The 20,525-nt window shown below is 40.4% G+C and overlaps 2 protein-coding genes across 7 annotated transcripts in view; one reads left to right on the top strand and one right to left on the bottom strand.

Moving 5' to 3' along the window:
• si:ch73-22o12.1 (nectin-2) overlaps window positions 1-5,393 on the bottom strand; it is a 69,792-nt gene extending 64,399 nt beyond the window's left edge. For both annotated transcript variants that reach the window (XM_043261789.1, XM_043261788.1), the window contains exon 1: window positions 4,955-5,393. In XM_043261789.1, coding sequence (XP_043117724.1) covers window positions 4,955-5,003 — 49 coding nt within the window. In that variant the 5' untranslated portion in view covers window positions 5,004-5,393. The remainder of the gene's footprint in view (window positions 1-4,954) is intronic.
• Window positions 5,394-6,838: 1,445 nt separating this feature from the next.
• On the top strand, window positions 6,839-20,399 carry g6fl (g6f-like). 5 transcript variants are annotated; one of them, XM_043261783.1, is made up of 12 exons: window positions 6,842-7,053; window positions 8,302-8,686; window positions 11,836-12,137; window positions 13,952-13,987; window positions 14,616-14,939; window positions 16,464-16,718; window positions 18,573-18,611; window positions 18,742-18,861; window positions 18,980-19,053; window positions 19,253-19,279; window positions 19,569-19,615; window positions 19,834-20,399. In XM_043261783.1, exons 1-12 carry the CDS (start codon window positions 6,969-6,971, stop codon window positions 19,853-19,855), a joined length of 1,716 nt encoding a protein of 571 aa, XP_043117718.1. In that variant the 5' UTR covers window positions 6,842-6,968; the 3' UTR covers window positions 19,856-20,399. The 5 variants fall into 5 exon arrangements, with proteins under 5 accessions (XP_043117719.1, XP_043117718.1, XP_043117721.1 ...); XM_043261786.1 differs by having other exon boundaries at window positions 6,849-7,053; window positions 8,302-8,634; window positions 11,868-12,137; XM_043261782.1 differs by having other exon boundaries at window positions 6,850-7,053; window positions 18,739-18,861.
• The last annotated feature ends 126 nt before the right edge of the window (window positions 20,400-20,525 follow it).

Here is a 20,525-nt window from a genome sequence, read left to right on the forward strand (position 1 = left end):
ATGATACTGTTTGTAAAATTGACAATTTGATGGCATTCCAGACTTCTCTGTCCCTCCAGGATTCATGCCAGTGAAACCATTATAAAGAAAATGTATTTAAAAATACAAGGAGTTGATACAGATTTTAGAATTCAATGTGAACATGTAGAACAAACTCTCATTTGAATTCTGATTTGGTTTTGATTCGCTTGGGTATATTGCAGTTATAAATGGCAATTTTATTTACATCTGTATGAAATTATTTTCGGCTAATGCTGTAAATAATAATAATAATAGTTGTAAATAGAGTCAGTGTTTCAAACTGATGACTCAAAGTATTCATTATGTTTATAAGAGTCATTCAATTTGGTCACACAGTATGTTTTGGATTCGCTAAAAAATTGATTCATGACCGCTTTGTAAATCATGCCACAAAATATGTTGTTTCTCTATTCAGCCCTTGTGGACAATATGATTTGCAAACTTACATTCACGATTGTACATTCTGTCCTGCTGTACAGAAGAGAGAAGCTCAGACATTTATCTAAATATCTACTTTTATGTTCTACAGAACATAAGTCTGTGTGGAACATGAAAATGAAGACAAATTATATTTTTGGGTGAACTAATCCACTAAATTAAGACCGTTTCTATCAAGTTCATGACTAACCAAAGCTGAGTGAATTTGCAGCCAGCAAACCAGACAGAGTAGCTACAGCATCCCAAAATTCCTTCAGGGTTGTGATGTTAATCATAAAACAAACTGGATGGCATTCTGTCTAGAGGGGCTGAACACTCATCATGTCCTATTCCTTTTTATGCCATTTGGCTTCTATCTTAAAGAGGGCAGATCTGTGGTCATTTTCCCTATGAGTAGACATGACCTACTAGAGCAATCTGGCAACCCTCGAAATTCCCACATCAAACTGGCAACCACATACCACTATTCAGACCAACTGGCTACTGACCCCTGGAGGGTCGCTGATCTCCCAGCATGCAGTGGGACAGGGAGGTAAACTGAGCCAGCGTGGGATGTGATAACATGCTGCCTTATACTTGTGCATGTGTCTTCATGGATCAGGTTTTGTCTGCTTTTCCTAGATGCATAAAATAGGGAACAATTTCACCACAAGATCACATGGCACTTTTAGAAGTGGATGGTAAACCACAGCGAGAGCAAAACCCTGCTTTCTCATTCCTCGCTGCCACTTTTGTTTCACTTCTCACCATCTTGTCGCAGCCACAATGGTCGGTTGGCTTTCCATCACCAAGCGCAAGACTAAAATATGAGGTCCAATTAACTGGACATATCAACCCCATGAATCTCTAATACCGTAAAAGCATTCTGAGATCTGACATCTGCTGAACCACTGAGAGCAGAGCGAGAGAAAGAAAGTGACAAGAATAGAGCCAGACAGTCAGAAAAGAAACGCTCGAAAGAGCCTAGTCCTCTAAGTGCTTCAAGGACCAGTTGAGATTCATTTTAGCTCCACTTTCGAACGAATAGAAAGAGAAAAAGCCATTCTGAAAATAACCCTGACCACAAAAGTTACTTATATTATATTTGACCTGTCACTCACAATTCAGACTTCATTGTGTGCAGTGGATATTGTACAAAGCTTCGAAGGAAACCTCTAGTGTCCGTATTAGTGCAGGTTGATGTTAATTACAAGGTCAGTCATTGATTTCAGCAGACTGCATTCCCAGAGCCGCATGTCCAACATAGACCTGCGACAAGTGTTAAAAGCTTTGGTTCCCCCATCATCAAATCCCTCAACACTCATCCAACCTTATCTTTACAAGAAACCAGAATGAGACGTAGAAAATCACTGTTGGCTCCCCTCACCCCAACACACGGTTTGCAACCCTTTTTGGAGGAATAGTACCTCATATACATCCTTAAATATAAAGCTCCTTCATTTGGTATATGGTTCCCTGAAGAACATCCAAAAAACCTTTCCATTGCACAAAAGGTTCTCCATAGTGTTAATGTGCTTCATACTAACAAACAGATGGTTGTTTTAGAAACTCTTCACTCAAACTTTGGGCAACCCAAAATGGTCCTTCATTTATTTTTAAGAACATACTGACTGATAAACTTGCATAAGAGTTCTCGCAGGAACGAAAGGTTTTTAAATCAATGTTCTTTCCACAGTCTACCAGTTCTGTCTACTGCTACACCTCCTCCCACGTTCTTTCACCGGCTCAGACGCTAATAAACAGCGTGGCCTTGAGGTCAGAGCGAGGAGGGGTGGGGGGAAGATTTGAATAAACCAATGACAATCATCTCTCAAACAAAAGCAAGCGGATCAGGACGGCAATGGACGCAGAGAGAGAGAGAGAGGAAGGGAGGGAAGGAAACGGCAGAAGATGGAAGAATGGAGGCTGAAAAGCTTCAGTTTCAGAGCGACTTTTGTTTACATGCTCCCCGGTATGTGGAACTGGCAGACAATGGAGACCGTCTCACCCGTTTACTCAACACTTTTTCACTGTTTAACCCACTTGAGCTAGCGCTGTCGCAATCGCGGCGTGTGCTTGTTAGTGTGCGTCTGTAACTGCTGTGCTCACACAGTTTAGAATAAGGTCAGCTTGGCCTCCGCCTCCATCATCGGAGCAGACTAACATTTTCAAACCCCCTCCTCCTCCTCAACACACACACACACACACACACACCACTTGATGCATTCAGCCGGAGACGCCGCTACAGTAGCCCCCCTAACCCTGGCTTTCAATGAAAACACAGCATCACCGTGGCAACGGGTTCGAGCATTTTTTGACCCGTGTTCACTAGGAGGGTATTATAACACAATCAGTAGTTTCTATTGTGCAGATCTCTGCTCCCTGTAGCCTACATTTTGGGCTGCATCTAGAAAGATGAACTGGTGCAAGTTTAACAATCATAAAACTAGCTTAAACCTGCTTCCTGTCTATATACGACTTAATTTCAAAAGCAACAATGAGGTTATTGAAACAAAGCTTTTATATTAGCGTGCTTCAAGTTGGTACGATTGTATTTAACAGGCACGCGATCAAAATGAGTCTGCAGGGGCCACTGAGGCAAGCGTACAAAACAAAGCTTTGACCCTTAAAATATTTCACAACTGCTGCGTATAAAGGCAAAAGCTCCCAGGACACTGAACTAAACGGATGCGAAGGGAAATGGGGAAAAAGAAAACACAAGGCCTGTTTATACTGTTTGCTTAAGCGAGGCAATCATGACCCCTTCTTCCGCTGCTCTGTTCATAAATAAAAGAAATCCTTTGTTTCGTTATTCTAGTTTTCCTCCTGAAGTGCAGTCGATGTACTGTGAAATGGGCCCAGGCAGAAGAAGCCCAGGCCATGAATAAGTTAAAGGAGCGAATTGTTTTTTAAGTTACGACAAAGAACTGCATCCTGTGATGTCACAAACCTTCGACACATCATATGCTCCTAATGCATAATGTCATACACATACAGAGTGGTGGCCGTAATTATTAGAGCACTAAAAATGGTTTTAGGTCTGTTACTTCTATCTTTTGCTGTAACGTGACGGAAAGTAAATTTCGGTTTAAGTTTCCAGGCGTTAATTTTGCCATTAATTGTAACAATCCAGCTAGTGCTGGATCTGATCTCATCATCATCCAGTCTGACTTAAAATATATTTATGACATTAATAAATAGACTGGATGACGATGAGATCAGATCTCTGTGTGGAGCACTAGCTGTTGTCAGACTCCCTGAGCAACCAACCATCTCACTGGATTGCTACAATTAATGGCAAAATGAATGTCTGGAAATATAACTGATATTTCCCGCTGACACACTCCAGCAAAAGATAAAATGACACAACTGTTGAAAATACTAGTGTTTTAATAATTTTGTCCACCACTGTATATAACATCAATATACATATACCATAAAAGTACAGCCTACATATTGCCAAAATCAGCTGAAAAGTACTTAAAGACAAGTGACTCTCTCTTGAAAAATAATGACTAAATATGGCCATGGCAACTTAGAGTTAACCAGTGACAAGCGACTCTCTTTCTCCATAAGATCTTTTACAGAGTGTGCGCTCGGGGTCTTTCACGACACTCGCTGTCAGGTACAGCGCACCTGCGAACCGTGACACGGCCCCTAAATAATTAAACCGCAAAGACAACGAAGAGCCCGGAGTCTGCGATCAAAAGAAACTACGGCGCGCGAGGCGTGCAGCGAAATATGACGAAACAATAGGCAGTGACGTCAGCCTACGTTACGAACAGCTCTTTGATGTGTCGGTAAATTAATGATCGGCTGTCAAATTAAATGCGTGATTAAAATTAAGCAAAACGACGCTCTGGAAGAGTGGTTTTAATGTTTAACAGGAAACGGCAAACAGGTTAAAAAAACCCGCGTTTAAAAAAATAGTAAAGAAACACCCTGTTGCTTTTGTTGCGTGATAGATTTACATTCATTTGTGCCCCTTCAGCTGGAAAAAATAGGATATGATGTGAAGGGAGAAAAGACGCCGAGGACGTGAGGAACCGAAAGAACTGTGGTATGAGGAAGAGAGAGCACTCAAGGACGGCCGGACAATGTCCGTGGTTTCGCAAACAAACACACCTGTCAACACGTAAGAGGAAAAAAAAAGCACTTCCAAGGCCACACCTAGAGAAACATGGCGCTTATCGAAACCAAACTCAAACGATCTCCAGGGAAAAGAAACAAGATCACACGGGAAAAGTTATATCCCCCGGACCAAGAGACACTGGGATAGCTAATAAAATTATTTTAGGACGAATGTAGTCACAGTCCGATAGTAGCGCGAGAGGCGCGCGCGCACGGTTAAAATAGAATATGGACAGAAGGATATTTCTATCGTGACACCGAGTTGCGCAAACGCTTTGACTGAGATCATCTATTGAAATGAAAGTAAAAGAGGAGAGTATAGTTTATAGCCGGCAACAATCAGTGACACCTTTTTGCTATTTAAGCGCGATACGATATGTCTTACCTTGAATAACTAGGAGAATGAGTGCGCTTAACAGTCCCGACATGTTCATCGGAGGGAAGGGTGGACAGTCCACCTTTAACAATTTGTCGATTTTCCTCTCGAGACTTCAGTCAGCTCGGAGTCGCAACGCAAATAAATCAAGATAGTCAGATGCAACTTCTACGCGGTTCCTCTGGTTTCCTTTAACGGACGAGCGCAGAAACTTAATGCTGAAGCGCGTCGCTGTGTTCAGCGCGTTCCTTCGGAGTTGCTTTACAATCTAGCGTCACAATTCCCTCTCGAACCGTACTGATGCCTCAAGTCCTGAGAGAGCCGTGAGGCGGCGTCCGGCGGCCAGGTGAAAAACGTCCTACAGGTGCATAGATATCCGGGGAGTGAGTTGTAGGGCTCGCAGACGCCGGAGTCTCATCAAACCTGTCGCGCAGGGATCGGACTCTGTTGAAACTCCAGCACGCTCGCCGCTCATTGGACGAAAGCGAGTGATGTCACGCTGAACGTCACGCCTCTTTTAAAGCCACCTAAAATTCAGAAAACGCTTAGGTGGTTTCCAACTTTAACGAGCTTTTTAGCCGTTATTTTAATCCGTTCCTCTCGTCCTAATAATGCGTAATCTTGTAATGCAATGGCTGAGGGGAGAAAACATATAGCTCGAGATAGCTTTCCGTGATTTCCAGTTTCAACATAACATTGAAACTAAACTGTTGAGTTCGACTTCAGAAATGAGGCTAGTTTCTTGCTGGATTTGCTTTCGTCTTTGTATTTTTGGTTTCGTTTCCAGTTGAAAGCAGGTTCCTTCGTCGCGAGGTTCTCGGTAACGCAAACTAACAAGCCATAAGTGCCAGAAATGTATTTTTGGGCAAGTTTAGTGTCAAGTTGTCGGGTTGTGGCGAATGAACTGGCGCGAGTAGCTCTAGCGCGCCCCCTGCCGGCCGTTGATCATCTGACATTAAATGAAAATGTTTTCAGTCGTACAGCCCCGAAACGGCTTTTGTTCAGAAGCTATGCCGATGCTTTTAGGGGTTATGCTGCAGAAGCAGGCTATTTTTATTCGCGTACAAGAACTGAACTTCCACTTTTCCAAAAGCATCATAAGCTCAAGCACATCGTAGACTCATTGAAACCAATGGCGCTACATCAAATCAAGCTTACGGTTGATTGTACCTCACTGGTCGCATTCAGTAGGCTGTCATCTGTCACTTCCACCACCCCATTAATCGTAACCTTAGCATCTCCCTCTCTTTGCTCATTCTCTCTTTCTGATTGTTTGCACGGGGCCAATGACACGTACAGTACTATGACTCTCATTAGCCGCTTTGCCCTAGTTTGCTCTCTCTGAAGTTTCTCTTCCCCTGCTCATTTACCCCGTCCGTCCTTTCTCCATTTCAGTTTTATCTCTCCTCTTTTTTGTAGACCCTCTTTCATTCTTTAGCTGAGAGGTGATTAGGAGCTGAGCTGGTAATGGGACTTGGAGGTGCTGATAAGTCTGTTAGCTTTAATTAAAGACATTTACAGGGATGTAAAGACATTTAGCCCAAAGCCGAAGACCATTTCCGATTGCATCTCTAAATCCTTTTTCTTATGCTCTCTCTTTTTTTTCACAAGCAGTTCTCACAGTCAGCTCTTGTCTAACAGTCTGCTCTGTCCAGTTTTATGGACGAGCAACTTTTCGTATGATTTATAGTTCAGAGATGAGCTTATTTGGTGTTATTTGTACTTATATGTTCCTTGTTAAAGCCAGAAGCATAAATATGTTACTGCAGATAAAAGCATCGACTTATCTCATTATGATTACATAGCTGCATATAAATTAGTGTGTGCTATGTTTTATCGGCCTCCGTGTTTGTAAAATTGCTTCCGTTGTTTGTGTGTGTGTTGACATTTGTAACGTTTATCAGCTTCTGTCAGATGTTGCTCTCAGCTTTTATTGTTGGGTCCTTTTCCTGTCTTGTTCTTGTGGTCAAATATGAGAAAAGAAGACACATTCTTGCACTTTAGCTAGCTAACTTTTAAGAATATGTTACTTCCTAGCAGCACCATGGGAAAATTCCATGTTTTCGTTCTTATTTGTTTTGGTTCATGTTTCCTTTTCCTCATGGCAGGTATGAAAATCTATGTGTGTGTGTGTATTGTTATTATATTATCATTATTATATGTTAAAGTAATCCTTTATGTAATATAAACATAGATATTCTTCATAGATGGTCTATTTCTTCAATTTAGGTTGCTTAAAATTAAGTTGAACTTGAAAGTTGAAAAGTTACATTTCCAAGTATAGCTAATTTAATAATATACCGAAAAAATCAAACATGCATTAGGGACTAGAAGCACTTAAGGGGGATTCTGTGTTATCTAAATGAACAACCGAGACGCTAAATTGCATTGGGCTTATATTCATTGGCTGATTAGCATAGATAACTCTAGATTACACTACACTACAGGGGTTCTCAAACTGGGGTCTAAAGACCCCCAGGGGACTGAAAGGAGGTTTAAGTGGTCTACAAAAACAAATAAATAAATAATACATAGAAAAAAAGATGCAAAAAGACAGAATTAATACAAAATAATTTTTATTTTTAAAAGTTTCACTTAAGTACAGCAAGAAAAGAGCAAAATTTGCTAAAAATGTACTCGCTATGATGCCATACAAGATGTAGATGAGTTCTTTATAAGGTAAAGATCTGTAGAAATGCAGCATTATATCACTTACTCACCAATGGCTACTCTCCAGTGAATGGGTGCCGTCAGAGTGAGAGTCCAAACAACTGATAAAACATTACAATATTTCATACATAATTCAGTTTTTGAGTTGCAATTTGCAATGATGCATTTTACAAACATGCAGCTTTTGGATCATTTTGGTGTATTTACAAGCTGTTTGGCACCCATTTACTGCACGTGGTCCATTGGCGAGCAGTGCAAGACATTTGGTTGGTTCTGCCTGCTTGAGCACTGTTGCACACTTCAATATGTTTCTGCATTGTTAAATAACAGAAGATGTTGTGGCTTGTCGTCAGTTTGAGCCAAATGTACTCTTCCTGGATTCAGACTCAGAGGCTGCAAAACTTATGCAATTATCAAGTTTTTGGGGAGTAATGGAAAAGTAATGTAACTAGTAGGATAATGATAAGTGTATTAATTTTGAAACGAGTAACTAGTAATGCATAATATATAGCATTTTTTAAGGTAACTGACCCAAAGCAAGTGAAATAATTCTAAACCTCACCAAATCTGGGCATCGTGCAGTATAACAATGAGTGCATTTTCAGCAAATCTGAATCTAAATGCAATTTATTCTCAGTAAGAGGGCCTGCGTGACTTCTCGTGCCTAAAGAATCTGGTCTATGCAGGTGAGGTATGGAAAGATGTGGTCATGGTACGTGAGGACACATCTGTCACGCTGTCCTGCTTTGATTCACCACCCACATCGTCTGTGCTGGTTACCTGGAAGATGATGTCAGCCGGGGAGGATCGCTGGTCATATTTGTTATCAGCTAACTGCATCGATGGACAAACAGATGGACGCAGCAGCAGAGTGTTTGGAGGCAGAATGTTTGGGATCTCCGCGGATGCCTCACTGAACTTCAGGGCTGCAGCAGCTTCGCAAGGACTCTACTCCTGCGTGACAGAGCAGGACGACAAGAAGCTACAGGAGAGGATTGTGTTTCTCGCCCTGATTAAACGTAGACCATACAAACGCATCATAATGCCGCTTCGTGTCTCAATGTGTCTGATATCTCCAACACACGCAGACGCTACAACACACGCTACAACACACGCAGACGACAATGCACTCCTACTAACCTACGCTCTGTCCCTACATCCTCTACTACACCCCTATCTTTCTCTGTTGGTCTGTGGAATTGCCAGTCAGCGGTCAACAAAGCTGACTTCATTTCTGCTTTTTCTTTACATTCTTCACTCCACATTCTGGGATTGACGGAGACCTGGATTCGTCCAGAAGACTCAGCAACCCCAGCAGCTCTAGCCAACAATCACTCTTTCTCACACACACCTCGTCAGGTTGGCCGGGTGGTGGCACTGGTCTGCTCATCCCAAACAATTGGAAATATTCAACCAACTCACTTGTATGTCATTACATCTCTTTTGAATTTCATGCTATCACAGTTACTACTCCGACAAAATTCCACATAGTGGTAATCTACCGCCCCTGGACATATTCTAGACACCTTCCTAGAGGAGCTGGATGGATTATTGTCATCTTTTTACAGACGAAGGCACTCCACTCCTACTCTTCGGGGACTTCAACATTCATCTTGACAAACCTTACGCTACGCACTTCCATTCCCTTCTAGCTTCATTTGACCTCAAACGCCTCATCACGACAAGCACCCACAAATCAGGCAACCAGCTTGATTTAATTTACACACGCAGTTGTACTGCAGACACCATTTCAGTACAACCGCTTCACGTCTCTGACCATTTCCTTCTTACATTTCAACTGCATTTTCCTATCTCTGTGCAACCAACCCCTATACCGGTTACTTTCCGACGTAACCTTCGTTCCCTTTCTCCCTCCCATCTCTCCTCTGCTGTGTCCTCCTCCCTTCCCTCACCTACCCATTTCTCTTCTTTGGATGTGAATACAGCTACAGATACCTTGTTCAGTGCTCTAACCTCCTGTCTAGACGACATCTGCCCTCTCTCCTCCAGGCCAGCACGGACTGCCACCTCTAGCCCCTGGTTGTCTGATGTTCTCCGTGAGCATCGGGTCAAACTCAGGGCAGCGGAGAGAAAGTGGCGCAAATCTAAAGATCTGACAGACCTGAGCAGGTATCAGACTTTGCTTTCTTCCTTCTCTGCCGAAATCCGCACTGCCAAATCATCATATTTCCAAAACAAGATCAACAACACTTCAGACACACGTAAGCTCTTCAGATCATTTAACTCCCTGCTCTATCCCCCTCCACCACCTCCCACCACCTCAATATCACCTGACGATTTTGCCACATTTTTTACAAACAAAACAAAAGCGATCAGCAGCCAGTTCTCAGCCCCCCCAACGCACAACCCTCAACCAACCGCATCGACTACCGATTCCTCCACTTTCTCCTTCTGCTCCCTCACTGAGACAGAAGTATCCAAACTTCTCCTCTCCAGCCATCCAACAACATGTCCGCTAGACCCCATACCCTCTCATCTCCTGCAAGCAATCTCCCCCACTGTCTTGCCGGCACTCACGCACATCATCAACACATCTCTCCTCACAGGTACCTTCCCCACAGCATTTAAGCAGGCTCGGGTAACCCCACTGCTCAAAAAGCCCACTTTAAACACTTCTCTTATTGATAACTACAGGCCAGTCTCTCTTCTTCCATTCATAGCGAAAACACTTGAAAGAGTGGTTTTCAACCAGGTATCACTGTTTCTTTCTGAAAAACAACAAACTGGACCATAACCAATCAGGTTTCAGGTGCGGCCATTCAACTGAGACTGCGCTGCTCTCAGTCACGGAAGCCCTGCGGACTGCAAGAGCTCAATCCAAATCATCAGTTCTCATTCTGCTGGATCTATCCGCTGCTTTTGACACTGTGAATCATCAGATCCTGCTGTCTACCCTCTCATCACTGGGCATCTCTGGGATCCCACTTCGTTGGTTCGAATCCTATCTCACTGGTAGGTTTTTTAGGGTGGCCTGGGGAGGAGATGTATCCACAGCACATCAACTGGTCACTGGGGTTCCTCAGGGATCGGTTCTTGGTCCCCTCCTCTTCTCCATTTACACTACATCACTAGGCCCCATCATACAGGCTCACGGCTTCTCCTACCACTGCTACGCCGATGACACACAGCTCTACCTCTCTTTTCATCCAGACGATCCAACGGTAGCTACTCGGATCTCGGGTTGCCTGGCGGACATCTCGACATGGATGCAAGAGTACCATCTACAGCTCAACCTGACAAAGACTGAGCTGCTTGTATTCCCTGCCACTCCAACTACACAGCATGACTTCACCATCCAGCTAGGTTCTTCGTCAATTACCCCATCATCCTCAGTCAGAAATCTTGGTGTAATCCTCGATGACCAACTTACCTTCAAAGATCACATTGCAAAGACTGCTCGATCCTGCAGGTTTGCACTACACAACATCAGAAAGATCAGGCCCTTTCTAACAGAGAAAGCTGCACAGCTACTTGTCCAGGCCCTTGTCATTTCTAGACTGGACTACTGCAATGCTCTTCTGGCTGGACTTCCATCGAACACAATAAAACCTCTACAAATGATTCAGAATGCAGCGGCACGGCTGGTATTCAATGAGCCCAAGAGAACCCATGTTACACCTCTCTTTATCTCCTTACATTGGCTACCGATTGCAGCTCGCATCAAGTTCAAGGCACTGATGCTTGCATATAGAACAACCACAGACTCGGCACCGGTCTACTTCCACTCACTATTACAAATCTACACACCCTCTAGAAGTCTGAGATCTGCTAGCGAGCGACGCCTCATGGTACCATCTCAAAGAGGCTCAAAATCACTCTCCAGAACTTTCTCGTTCTCTGTTCCTGGCTGGTGGAACGATCTTCCCGCACATATCCGGAATGCTGGATCTCTGTCAATCTTTAAGAAACTGCTGAAAACTCACATCTTTCAGCAATACCTGACCTCATCATAAAAAAAAAAAAAAAAAAAAAAAAAAAAAAATACTCTCACTCTCACTGTCTCTGTCTCTCTTCTTATCCCCTTTGTTTATTCCTTCCCTTCTGGCATGTACTAATTTGAACACTCCCTGTGACTGGGTGTTATAAGCACTTACACTGTCTGTTTGTCTCTCTAAAAATGAATCGCTGTTGTACTCTCAATTGTAAGTCGCTTTGGATAAAAGCGTCTGCAAAATGACTAAATGTAAATGTAAATGTAAATCTCCAGGTATTCTCTCCTTGTCTTTTGCAGTACATGTCACTCCAAGGATGCCTGTCACAGTGGACAGCACTGTGAGACTGGCAGCTCAGGTGTCTCCCTCCTCCGTAGCCGCTTGGGGAACGTGGGTGTCTCCCTCGGGTGAACAGCTGAACACTGAGATCTCCCATGTCACGGGCAGTCTGCTCAGCAAGCTGCCTCGCGTCACCAGTAAAGACAACGGAGTCTATACCTGCAGAATCCGTGTCCATGGTAACAGTGACACGTCTGTCTCGGAGCACCGGGTGAATGTGACAGTGAACGGTGAGATTGGGAGATATTGTCTGAAAACATGCCAGTCAGATAAGTTGCTTAGTCAATGTTATCTTTTAAATACAATTTGAAGGGATTTAATGGAGTAGATTTTTTTTTCGTATAGCAAAAAAAACTAAGTTTATACTTAGAAATAAAAGCTTTATGTGCACTATAAATAAATACATTAATGATAACAATAGCTGCAAATTTTATAAAATTGTTTTAGATTAGAATAAATCCACATCTATAAAAAAAAAATAACTCTCTGGCACTATGAACACCATCTTCATGTTGCATAAAAAAGTAAAATAAGTTATCTTTCGCTGCTGATTGCTTTTCAATAGCTTAAAAATCACAACTGCAGTACTTAAGTTGTGCAAATGATACATTTTGTGACCATGTAGCATAGCAATGTCACGTGAGTGTCAACTGTGATAGATAGGATAGTTCAAAATCTCTACCAGTTAATCATGTATGTATAGTAGGCAAAAGCAATAAACAAAGAAAATTCATAAAGCAATAAACAAAGAAAATTGGGATGATTATTTCCAGGGAGATTTTGAAGTGTGCATCCAGTTGAGATTTTACTGTCCCATAATGCAACAGGAGAGGATTTGTATAATTTGAGACCGTCTCTGCATTTAATAAGAAATTGGTCACTCTCGTCATTATACATCCCTGTCATTATACATCCCTGTCATTATACATCCCTGTCATTATACTGTACAGTGCTTTGATGCAACCTGTGTTGTTAAAAGCGCTATATAAATAAAAATGATTGATTGATTGATTGATTGATATAATAGCAGTGAAGCAATGCAGTTGACGCTGGTTGATGACAATGACAATGGTGAATGCAGTACTGTATATCCAGATTACATTTCTAACTACACGGATTCAAATTTATAAGAAGCATTTTCATATTTCACACGCAGCCAGGCTTTATGAGTCACTGAATCATTCACTTAACCAGATCACTCCAAAAACTGGCTGATTCAAGATTACACCACTGGGTGTTGCTCACATAAGCCGTGATTGAGTCTGTTGAGTCTATTTACACTATTTAGTGAACTTGGCTACTTACACTAACTCTGCCCCAACAATGTGATTGGGGTACTCAACACTGTACATAGATGGTTGTACATGCCTTTTCAAATTTTATATCACATTAGAAAGGCATTTATTTGCAATCAAAATGAAGGGAATACAATTTAAATATATAGAAACAGGGTAGATGAAGGGAGGGCTTTTGTCCCAATAGGGTTGCATCCATTTAATCACTTGAATTAGAATTAATTTAGAACTTTTGTACAATTTTATAATGCTCTACAATACTGAGGTACAGATACTTGTCAATATTTACAGTAAATAGTGTGAATAGCAGAAAATCCTGTTTTTAGTCTTGACCATATCTTCACATCTAAACCTAACTTTACCCATGAGTAATGCCTAAAATCAGATTTAATGATAGATGATTGACACCGATGTACAAGCACCAAACACTGATGAACTGGTTCTTCAGATCAGATTGACTAACCACAGTGTTGTTCCAGGGTAAACTAAAATGCTGACCTAGGAACACGTAGAACTCCAAGTCAGGTTCTGCATTTTGACTTAGTGTAAATAGCGTTCATAAATAGCATATGTCACTATATTACTGCGTCAGTATTGTGTCTAAATGTAATTTTTTTTATAAATATTTTATTCAAACAATGATCTGTTTGAATAAAATATTCACAAAAAAAAAAATAGAAATAGAGGGAATATCTCAGTCTTATTATTAACAACGCCTAACTTTTTCTATCTGTGTCCCACTCTTTCAGTGAAAGCTGTGTTTTCTTCCACAGACGTGACACATGGTAATAGTCTCTTTTGTGCAAGGAATACTATTGTGTGTAAAAAGGGACCTTCCTTACATGCCATTTACCCAGCAGCCTACGCCAGTCATCGAAACCTAAACATTCTCCATCAGGCTCTTTTAACTTACTAAACACAGATTTTTTTGGACGCTTAAATGATATTGAATGATAACACAACAATTCAATTTCAATTTGTACTATTTTCTCCGAAACAAACATGGTTTGTTCTTCCCAAATGTTGTGTCAGCAAACGGTTAATCAGGGTTATTAAATCTGAGAGGAGAATGTTTCTGAAGAGCTTTCACTGAGCTTAATAACATAATCCCCATTTTCATGCCTGTCTCGTTTCTGATATCTCCCCACATGACTTTGCTCTGGGACTCATAATGTTCTGTTCGCTTGACTGTGTGAAGAACAAAGAGGCTAAAATGACTAGCAGCACAGTGGATTACTATGTGGACGGGATCAATCCAAATTGACAATATTGTTCTTGTATCACAGTCCATTTTTCACTTGATTGGCTTTACGCTCTTTTGCCTTGCACTTTTTTTTGGGGGGGAGGGCTGAATGAATCTTTTGTCTCTCTTAGGTCACTTTACCTTACTCCACTACCCTGTGTCCTCTACAGGAACCCCAAGGTCTTTAGCAGCTCTCTCTCGTTCAGTGGTCACTTTAACGTGTCCTCCTGTCCTTGGTGACTATGTGCTGCTCTACTGGGAGTATCCTGATTCAAACAGAATGGAGCTCATATTCCAGTTTGACCGCTGGAGGCGGAGCTACACCAACCAGACCAAACCCCACCTACGTTTGAAAGACCCCGCCTCCCTGGCTGCTGCTGGGAACTTCTCCTTTCTGTTAAGCCCGGCCCTGAAGGATGGAGGACTGTACTTGTGCGAGGTCTTCCTGGATGACAAGGCTTTCAGTCAAGCCAACAGACTGAGTGTTTTACATGGTAATATTTTTTCCGTTCCATCTAAGTCACAACAACTTTTTGACATGAGGTATATAATGATTTGTGGCGTGTGTGAATAATTTATCTCAATCGTCTGTCTGATATTTTATGTAATTCAGGGATCTCTATTAAATAATTTCAAAGCAGACACCAGCACTATACAAAATGGGAGATATTCAATGTCATTTTTTGATATTGCAAAGGAATCATTATTTTCACTCTATCTTTCATTTGAGAAAACAAAATAATGTCAAAAATAATTGAATAATCAAAAACAATGACTTTTCATTGCGCATTCCAATTAATCTCAATCAAACTGCAGTTAAAAAAATAACTAAAAAATACTAGTAACAATGTAACACAATTAAATCATGATAACATCATAAAAAACATTCTTTTTTGAAAAATGTAAAAAACTTCTTATCATTATAAAAAAAGTTATCTGTTTTTTGTAAATACACTTTTTAGACTCACACACACACACACACACACACACACTTATTTAAATTAATTACTAGTTAAATCTATAATATAAGATTAATATAATATTAAAGTTGTAATGCATGGAACAGAAATTGCAATAATAAAGACCACAAAAATGGTTGAAGTTGCCATTGGGAAAAAACACACACATATATAACCTGTTTCATTTGATTTATACTTTTTCATTCAAGAATCATTCAAAATAAATGACTTTTAAAAAAAATCATAAAAAATTTACATACAATATTATATTCCTATAGTCTCCTGATGTTAATGACTCTTTGAGTGATGAACCAAACTAACTAATAATTCAGACCAGTTTTCTTGACTGGATCACAAGTCAAATAAAATTAAAACTACTGAAAGAGGGTGCGGAAATAATAAAAAATTTTTTATTCTTCTGTCAACTTCTCCTTTCAAAACATTTTGCGACCATGATTAAACAGTCATTATCAGAGAGTGCACATCAGAACACTCGTTCACTGACTCTTAATGATGCATGCTCTTGCATCATTGCTCTTGGATTCATTTTATAATTGCACAGGCGGTTCTATCAATCACAGTAGTTCAGCATGCAAGAGTCAATCAGTCAGTGTCTTGACTTTCATCTTTCTCTCCCGTTCTTAATCTGATCCCCCCCCGTTCTTACTTTAATCTCTTTTTCCCCTTACGTCCTCCCCGCTCTCCTTTTTTCTCACTCAACTCTTTTACTTTTGTCTCTTCTTTCTATATATATATCGTTCTCCCCTCCCTCTCTCCAACGTAATGTTTTTTAGTAGGCCTCATTACAGATCTCATTATGTGTAATTACACCTGCCCGTTGCCGCTGACAACTCTGTGGGTTGTGGCATTACTGTGGAAAGCGCCGAGCTCAATTAGCTCAGGATTGATACTGCTTTGAGTTTGAGGAGACACTGTACATCAGTCACAGTCGAGCTCGGCTGACCGGCTACACCCGGCTGTTTAATGAATATATATGATTTTAACCCTTCGCGTTCGTTTCTCCTCTCGCATCATCTGTTTGTCGGTTTCTCTCCCCAGGTTACACCAAGTCGTCCCGCACCGCTCTGGATCTGAGTTGCATGTACTCAGAACGATCTCAAGTTAAAGCTTTAAAGTGGTCGTATGTTCAGGATCCCAAACGCTCTCTGCAGTCAAATGCTGTTTTGGGCCGGATCACAACCTCCGTAGCACTTCCTGTGACCCCTAAGACGGCTGGACAGTATGCCTGCACTCTTTATCTGAAAAATGGAAATTCTGTACAATATATGTACACTGTCAAATCGGCCAGTATAGGTGAGAGAAACTGTATGCTATTCTTCCCCTTCTCTCTCTCTCTCCGTCTGGCACTTTTTTTTTTTGCTTCTTGCTATTTATTTCTTGCTGTGAATTCTTTAAGTCGAGGTGTCAACACTCACATTTAAAAAAAAATGGCCAGAATTCAGGTGAATATTTATTTTAACGTGTTATTTTTGTCCTGTGCGATAGACCTTCTGTGTTTTCATTGAATGTAATGAACCAGTGACAAGAACATTAGTTAGTGGAATCATGTAGGTCACCGGAAAGGTCACATACCGTACTGTAGCACAATCATGTGCGAGTCCCTTGACCAATCAATTTCATGAAACCCAACTCCATCATAATGGATTATTTAAAACAGAGCTAGTGAGTCTCTGGAGCAGCAGGGTGCAGAAAATAGACCTTGTGCAGAATTCTGCTGTTGACGTTGATTTGAAGCGAAAGTTTACGCAAAAATGATAATTCTGTCATCATTTACTCATCCTCGTGTTGTTCCAAACCTGTGTGAATTTCTTACATGAAAAGAGGAATTTTCAAGAATGTATTGTTAGCTCAGAATTAGAGGTATTTTTGGAACGCTGTGTCATTTGCGAGACTGCAAAAGATATAAAACGCAAGTGCATATACATCTGATGCGTGTTTACATAGAAAACGATGTGAAAAAGCAGCACAGTGGAATGGACTGGGTACCGGGAAGAAAACGCCTAGAGATGCAGTTTTTAACAGTTGAACTTTACACGCGTGTGCTGCATTTTTAGAATGCCATGTGATACGAGAGACGCACTTCAAGATACATGAGACACAATAGTAATAATAATTAGACATGTCTAGTGTCTGGTTTACATTGAAAAAATATGGAAAAGTCGAAAGCAAAAAAAAAAAAAAATTGTGTGAACTGCTCCTAAAAGTGGTCCATAAAGGTCTTCTGAAGTCATATGATAGCTTTGAGGAACCGACTGAAATTTAAGCCTGAGCTCTACTTTGTGAATTAGCAATGTCAGCTTGAATCATTCATTTGTGTCAGATCTTTACAGTCAATCTAATAAACCGCTTCACAAAACCATTTAAAATGATTTATTCACAAATCCCTGCCTCCGTCAATTAATTTATCAAAGAGAGATAGAGCAGATGCCCATATTTTCAGTAAGTTATTTATTTAGAATCGTTTTAGTATGTAAGTTTTTATCATATGTTAATGTAAAAAAAAAAGAAGCGTAATATAACTTGTTTGTTTGCTGGTTTTTATTGTATTTGTAAAAATCTCATGCCAATTCATACATATTTTACAGGGTGGCTAATTTGTTCTAATTTGTTCGATACTACTACTCAATAAATTACTTAATCAAACAAATGATGACAAAAAAATCTTTTTTAGATTCAGATGCAAACTAATTTAATTCACAAATATTTAAAACATCATTACTATTATTTTTACGCATTTTTTTTTCCTGGAGTTTAGAGGCTATTTCAAAGACAGAAGTGTCAATAAACCTGCAGATAACAGTGAGACTGAGAACAGCACCGGTCATTGTTTGCCTAAATGATGTCACCGCTCCATATGCAAAACATATTTTGTTCATTTCTCTTCCTCATCCTCCATATCTCTTCATCTTTCCAATACATGCATTCAGGGATATTTCATTACATCATGTCTACTGTTGGTATCATTTGTTTCTTCAGCTTCCGCTGTTTTTGCGTCTGAAGTTACATACGCTCTACCACTAGATTTTATTTTATTTTAGTAACATCCTTTATTATTATTTCATTTTATTTTACTGATTTATATATAAATGCAAAATGTTTCTTGGAATGAATGAATAAATGTCTATATCTACTCAACTCTTGTTGCAGGCCCAACAGTTTCTCCAGGGCCTGTACTGCCACCTGCAGGTGAGTGCCGACACACACACACACACACACACACACACACACACACACACACACACACACACACTCACTCACTAATGAGTAACCTAACTTAGCGTTTCTTTTTCTGTCTTTCTCACACTCCCCCCAGCAGGAGATGTTTCAGCATCCTCTCATGTTTCCACCTTCTCATTCCTCCTCTTTCTGATCCCCCTGGTTGCCGTAGCTGTTGGGGTGTTGCTATGGAGACAGGGCTATTGCGTCACCCGGCGAAGTAAGGCCCTGCATTTGTCTTTTCCCCCCTGAGTCTGTCCATCAAAGATCAGAAGGCTGTCAGTTCACCCTGGCAGATGCTGATGGACAGAAGCCCTCATGTGTCTGTGTTCACATAGGTGTCGAGCAATCGCTGTCTCACCACTCCGGAGAGGTGGAGAACATCTATGAAAATCCTGATGATCTAAGACAGGTGATTGAAATGCACAGCACCTCCTTCTACTTTGCTTTTTCTCCCCCCCTGCTGTATTATTAAATCTATTTTTACTACCCCTTCGTTCTTTCATTCTCTCGCTCTCTCCTTGTCTTTCTTTCTCAATGTATATCTATCTCTGCTCTATTATTAAATCTATTTCTTCCTTCCTCTTTCTCTCCCTCTCTTCTCCCAACAGACACCTCCCCAAGGCGCAGTCTACATGGTGAGTTATTATAGTCCTTCTCAGGCAGAGCAATGAGTAACTGTGTGTGTGTGTGTGTGTGTGTGTGTGTGTTTTATGTGTGTGTGGCTTCCAAAAACCAGGTCCCAACATTTTACAATCTTTGTGACAATGTGTGTGTGTGTGTGTTTCCTTCCAGTTCTGTCACGCCTGCATTAGTGATATTAGCAGATGAACCGAATCAAACCTCTGCCAAACTATAAATCTGAGACGTCTCCACCCTTCTCATCCCTGTTTGTTTCTCTCTCTCTCTCTCTCTCTCTCTCTCTAGGATCTCAAGCCAACCGGTGAAATGGATGTATATAAAGAATTAGATAGGTGAGACGTGATTGGCTGTGGGTCATGTGGGGGACATGGCAGGCTTTCATTGTTCATGTGCTCTTTGTGCATTAATCATACTGATAATGTTTCCCTCTCTCTCTCTCTCTCTCTCTCTCTCTCTGTCTCTCTCTCTCTCTCTCTCTCTCTCTCTCTCTCTCTCTCTCTCTCTCTCTCTCTCTCTCTCTCTCTCTCTGTGTGTCTATGTTTCATTTCAGATACAACCAGTGCTGTGGTTGAGTTTATTAATAATTTACAGTGAAACCGCATTTGAAATAAATCCTTATAAATCCTTATACGTCACTTGTCTTACCTTATGACACTTTTTGTTCTTGTTACTAGTATGGCACTGCTTCAAAAACTGAGTTTTTTTTTTTAACCTTTTTCTCATCTTGTGTTTTCTTTTTTTCTGTATATTTGTTTTGATAAATATTTGTTTGTTATAATGTCAATAATAGTGCACTGTAAGTAGAAAATATGTGAGGGAATAGGCTACAGTGCGGGTAAAAATAAAGTTTATAAACATTTCTATGATTAACTGATCAATCGATTGATTGATTGATTGATTGATTGATTGATTGATTGATAAAAATGTGAGCAATGGGCAAATAAATAAAAACGCAATGCGTTATATGATCACATTTCGTGTTTTGAAGCATTTTATTTTTTTTATGATGCGTTTATTTTAAAATAATATTAATTTATAATAATCTGTTTGTCCAATTTAAATTAATATATAAAATAGACATACAACGAAAAAAATAAAACATGCAATGAGACACGTGAGCATATAATTGATCATTTATGATTTTTTATTTATTGTTTGCAACATTTTATGATGTATGTATTTTATTATAGTGCATTTACGTATTCATTTATTCATTTTTTTTGTCTGTTATATTCCTTGGTA

The sequence above is a fragment of the Puntigrus tetrazona genome, chromosome 16, assembly GCF_018831695.1.
Source record: "Puntigrus tetrazona isolate hp1 chromosome 16, ASM1883169v1, whole genome shotgun sequence".
Classification (NCBI taxonomy): domain Eukaryota; kingdom Metazoa; phylum Chordata; class Actinopteri; order Cypriniformes; family Cyprinidae; genus Puntigrus; species Puntigrus tetrazona.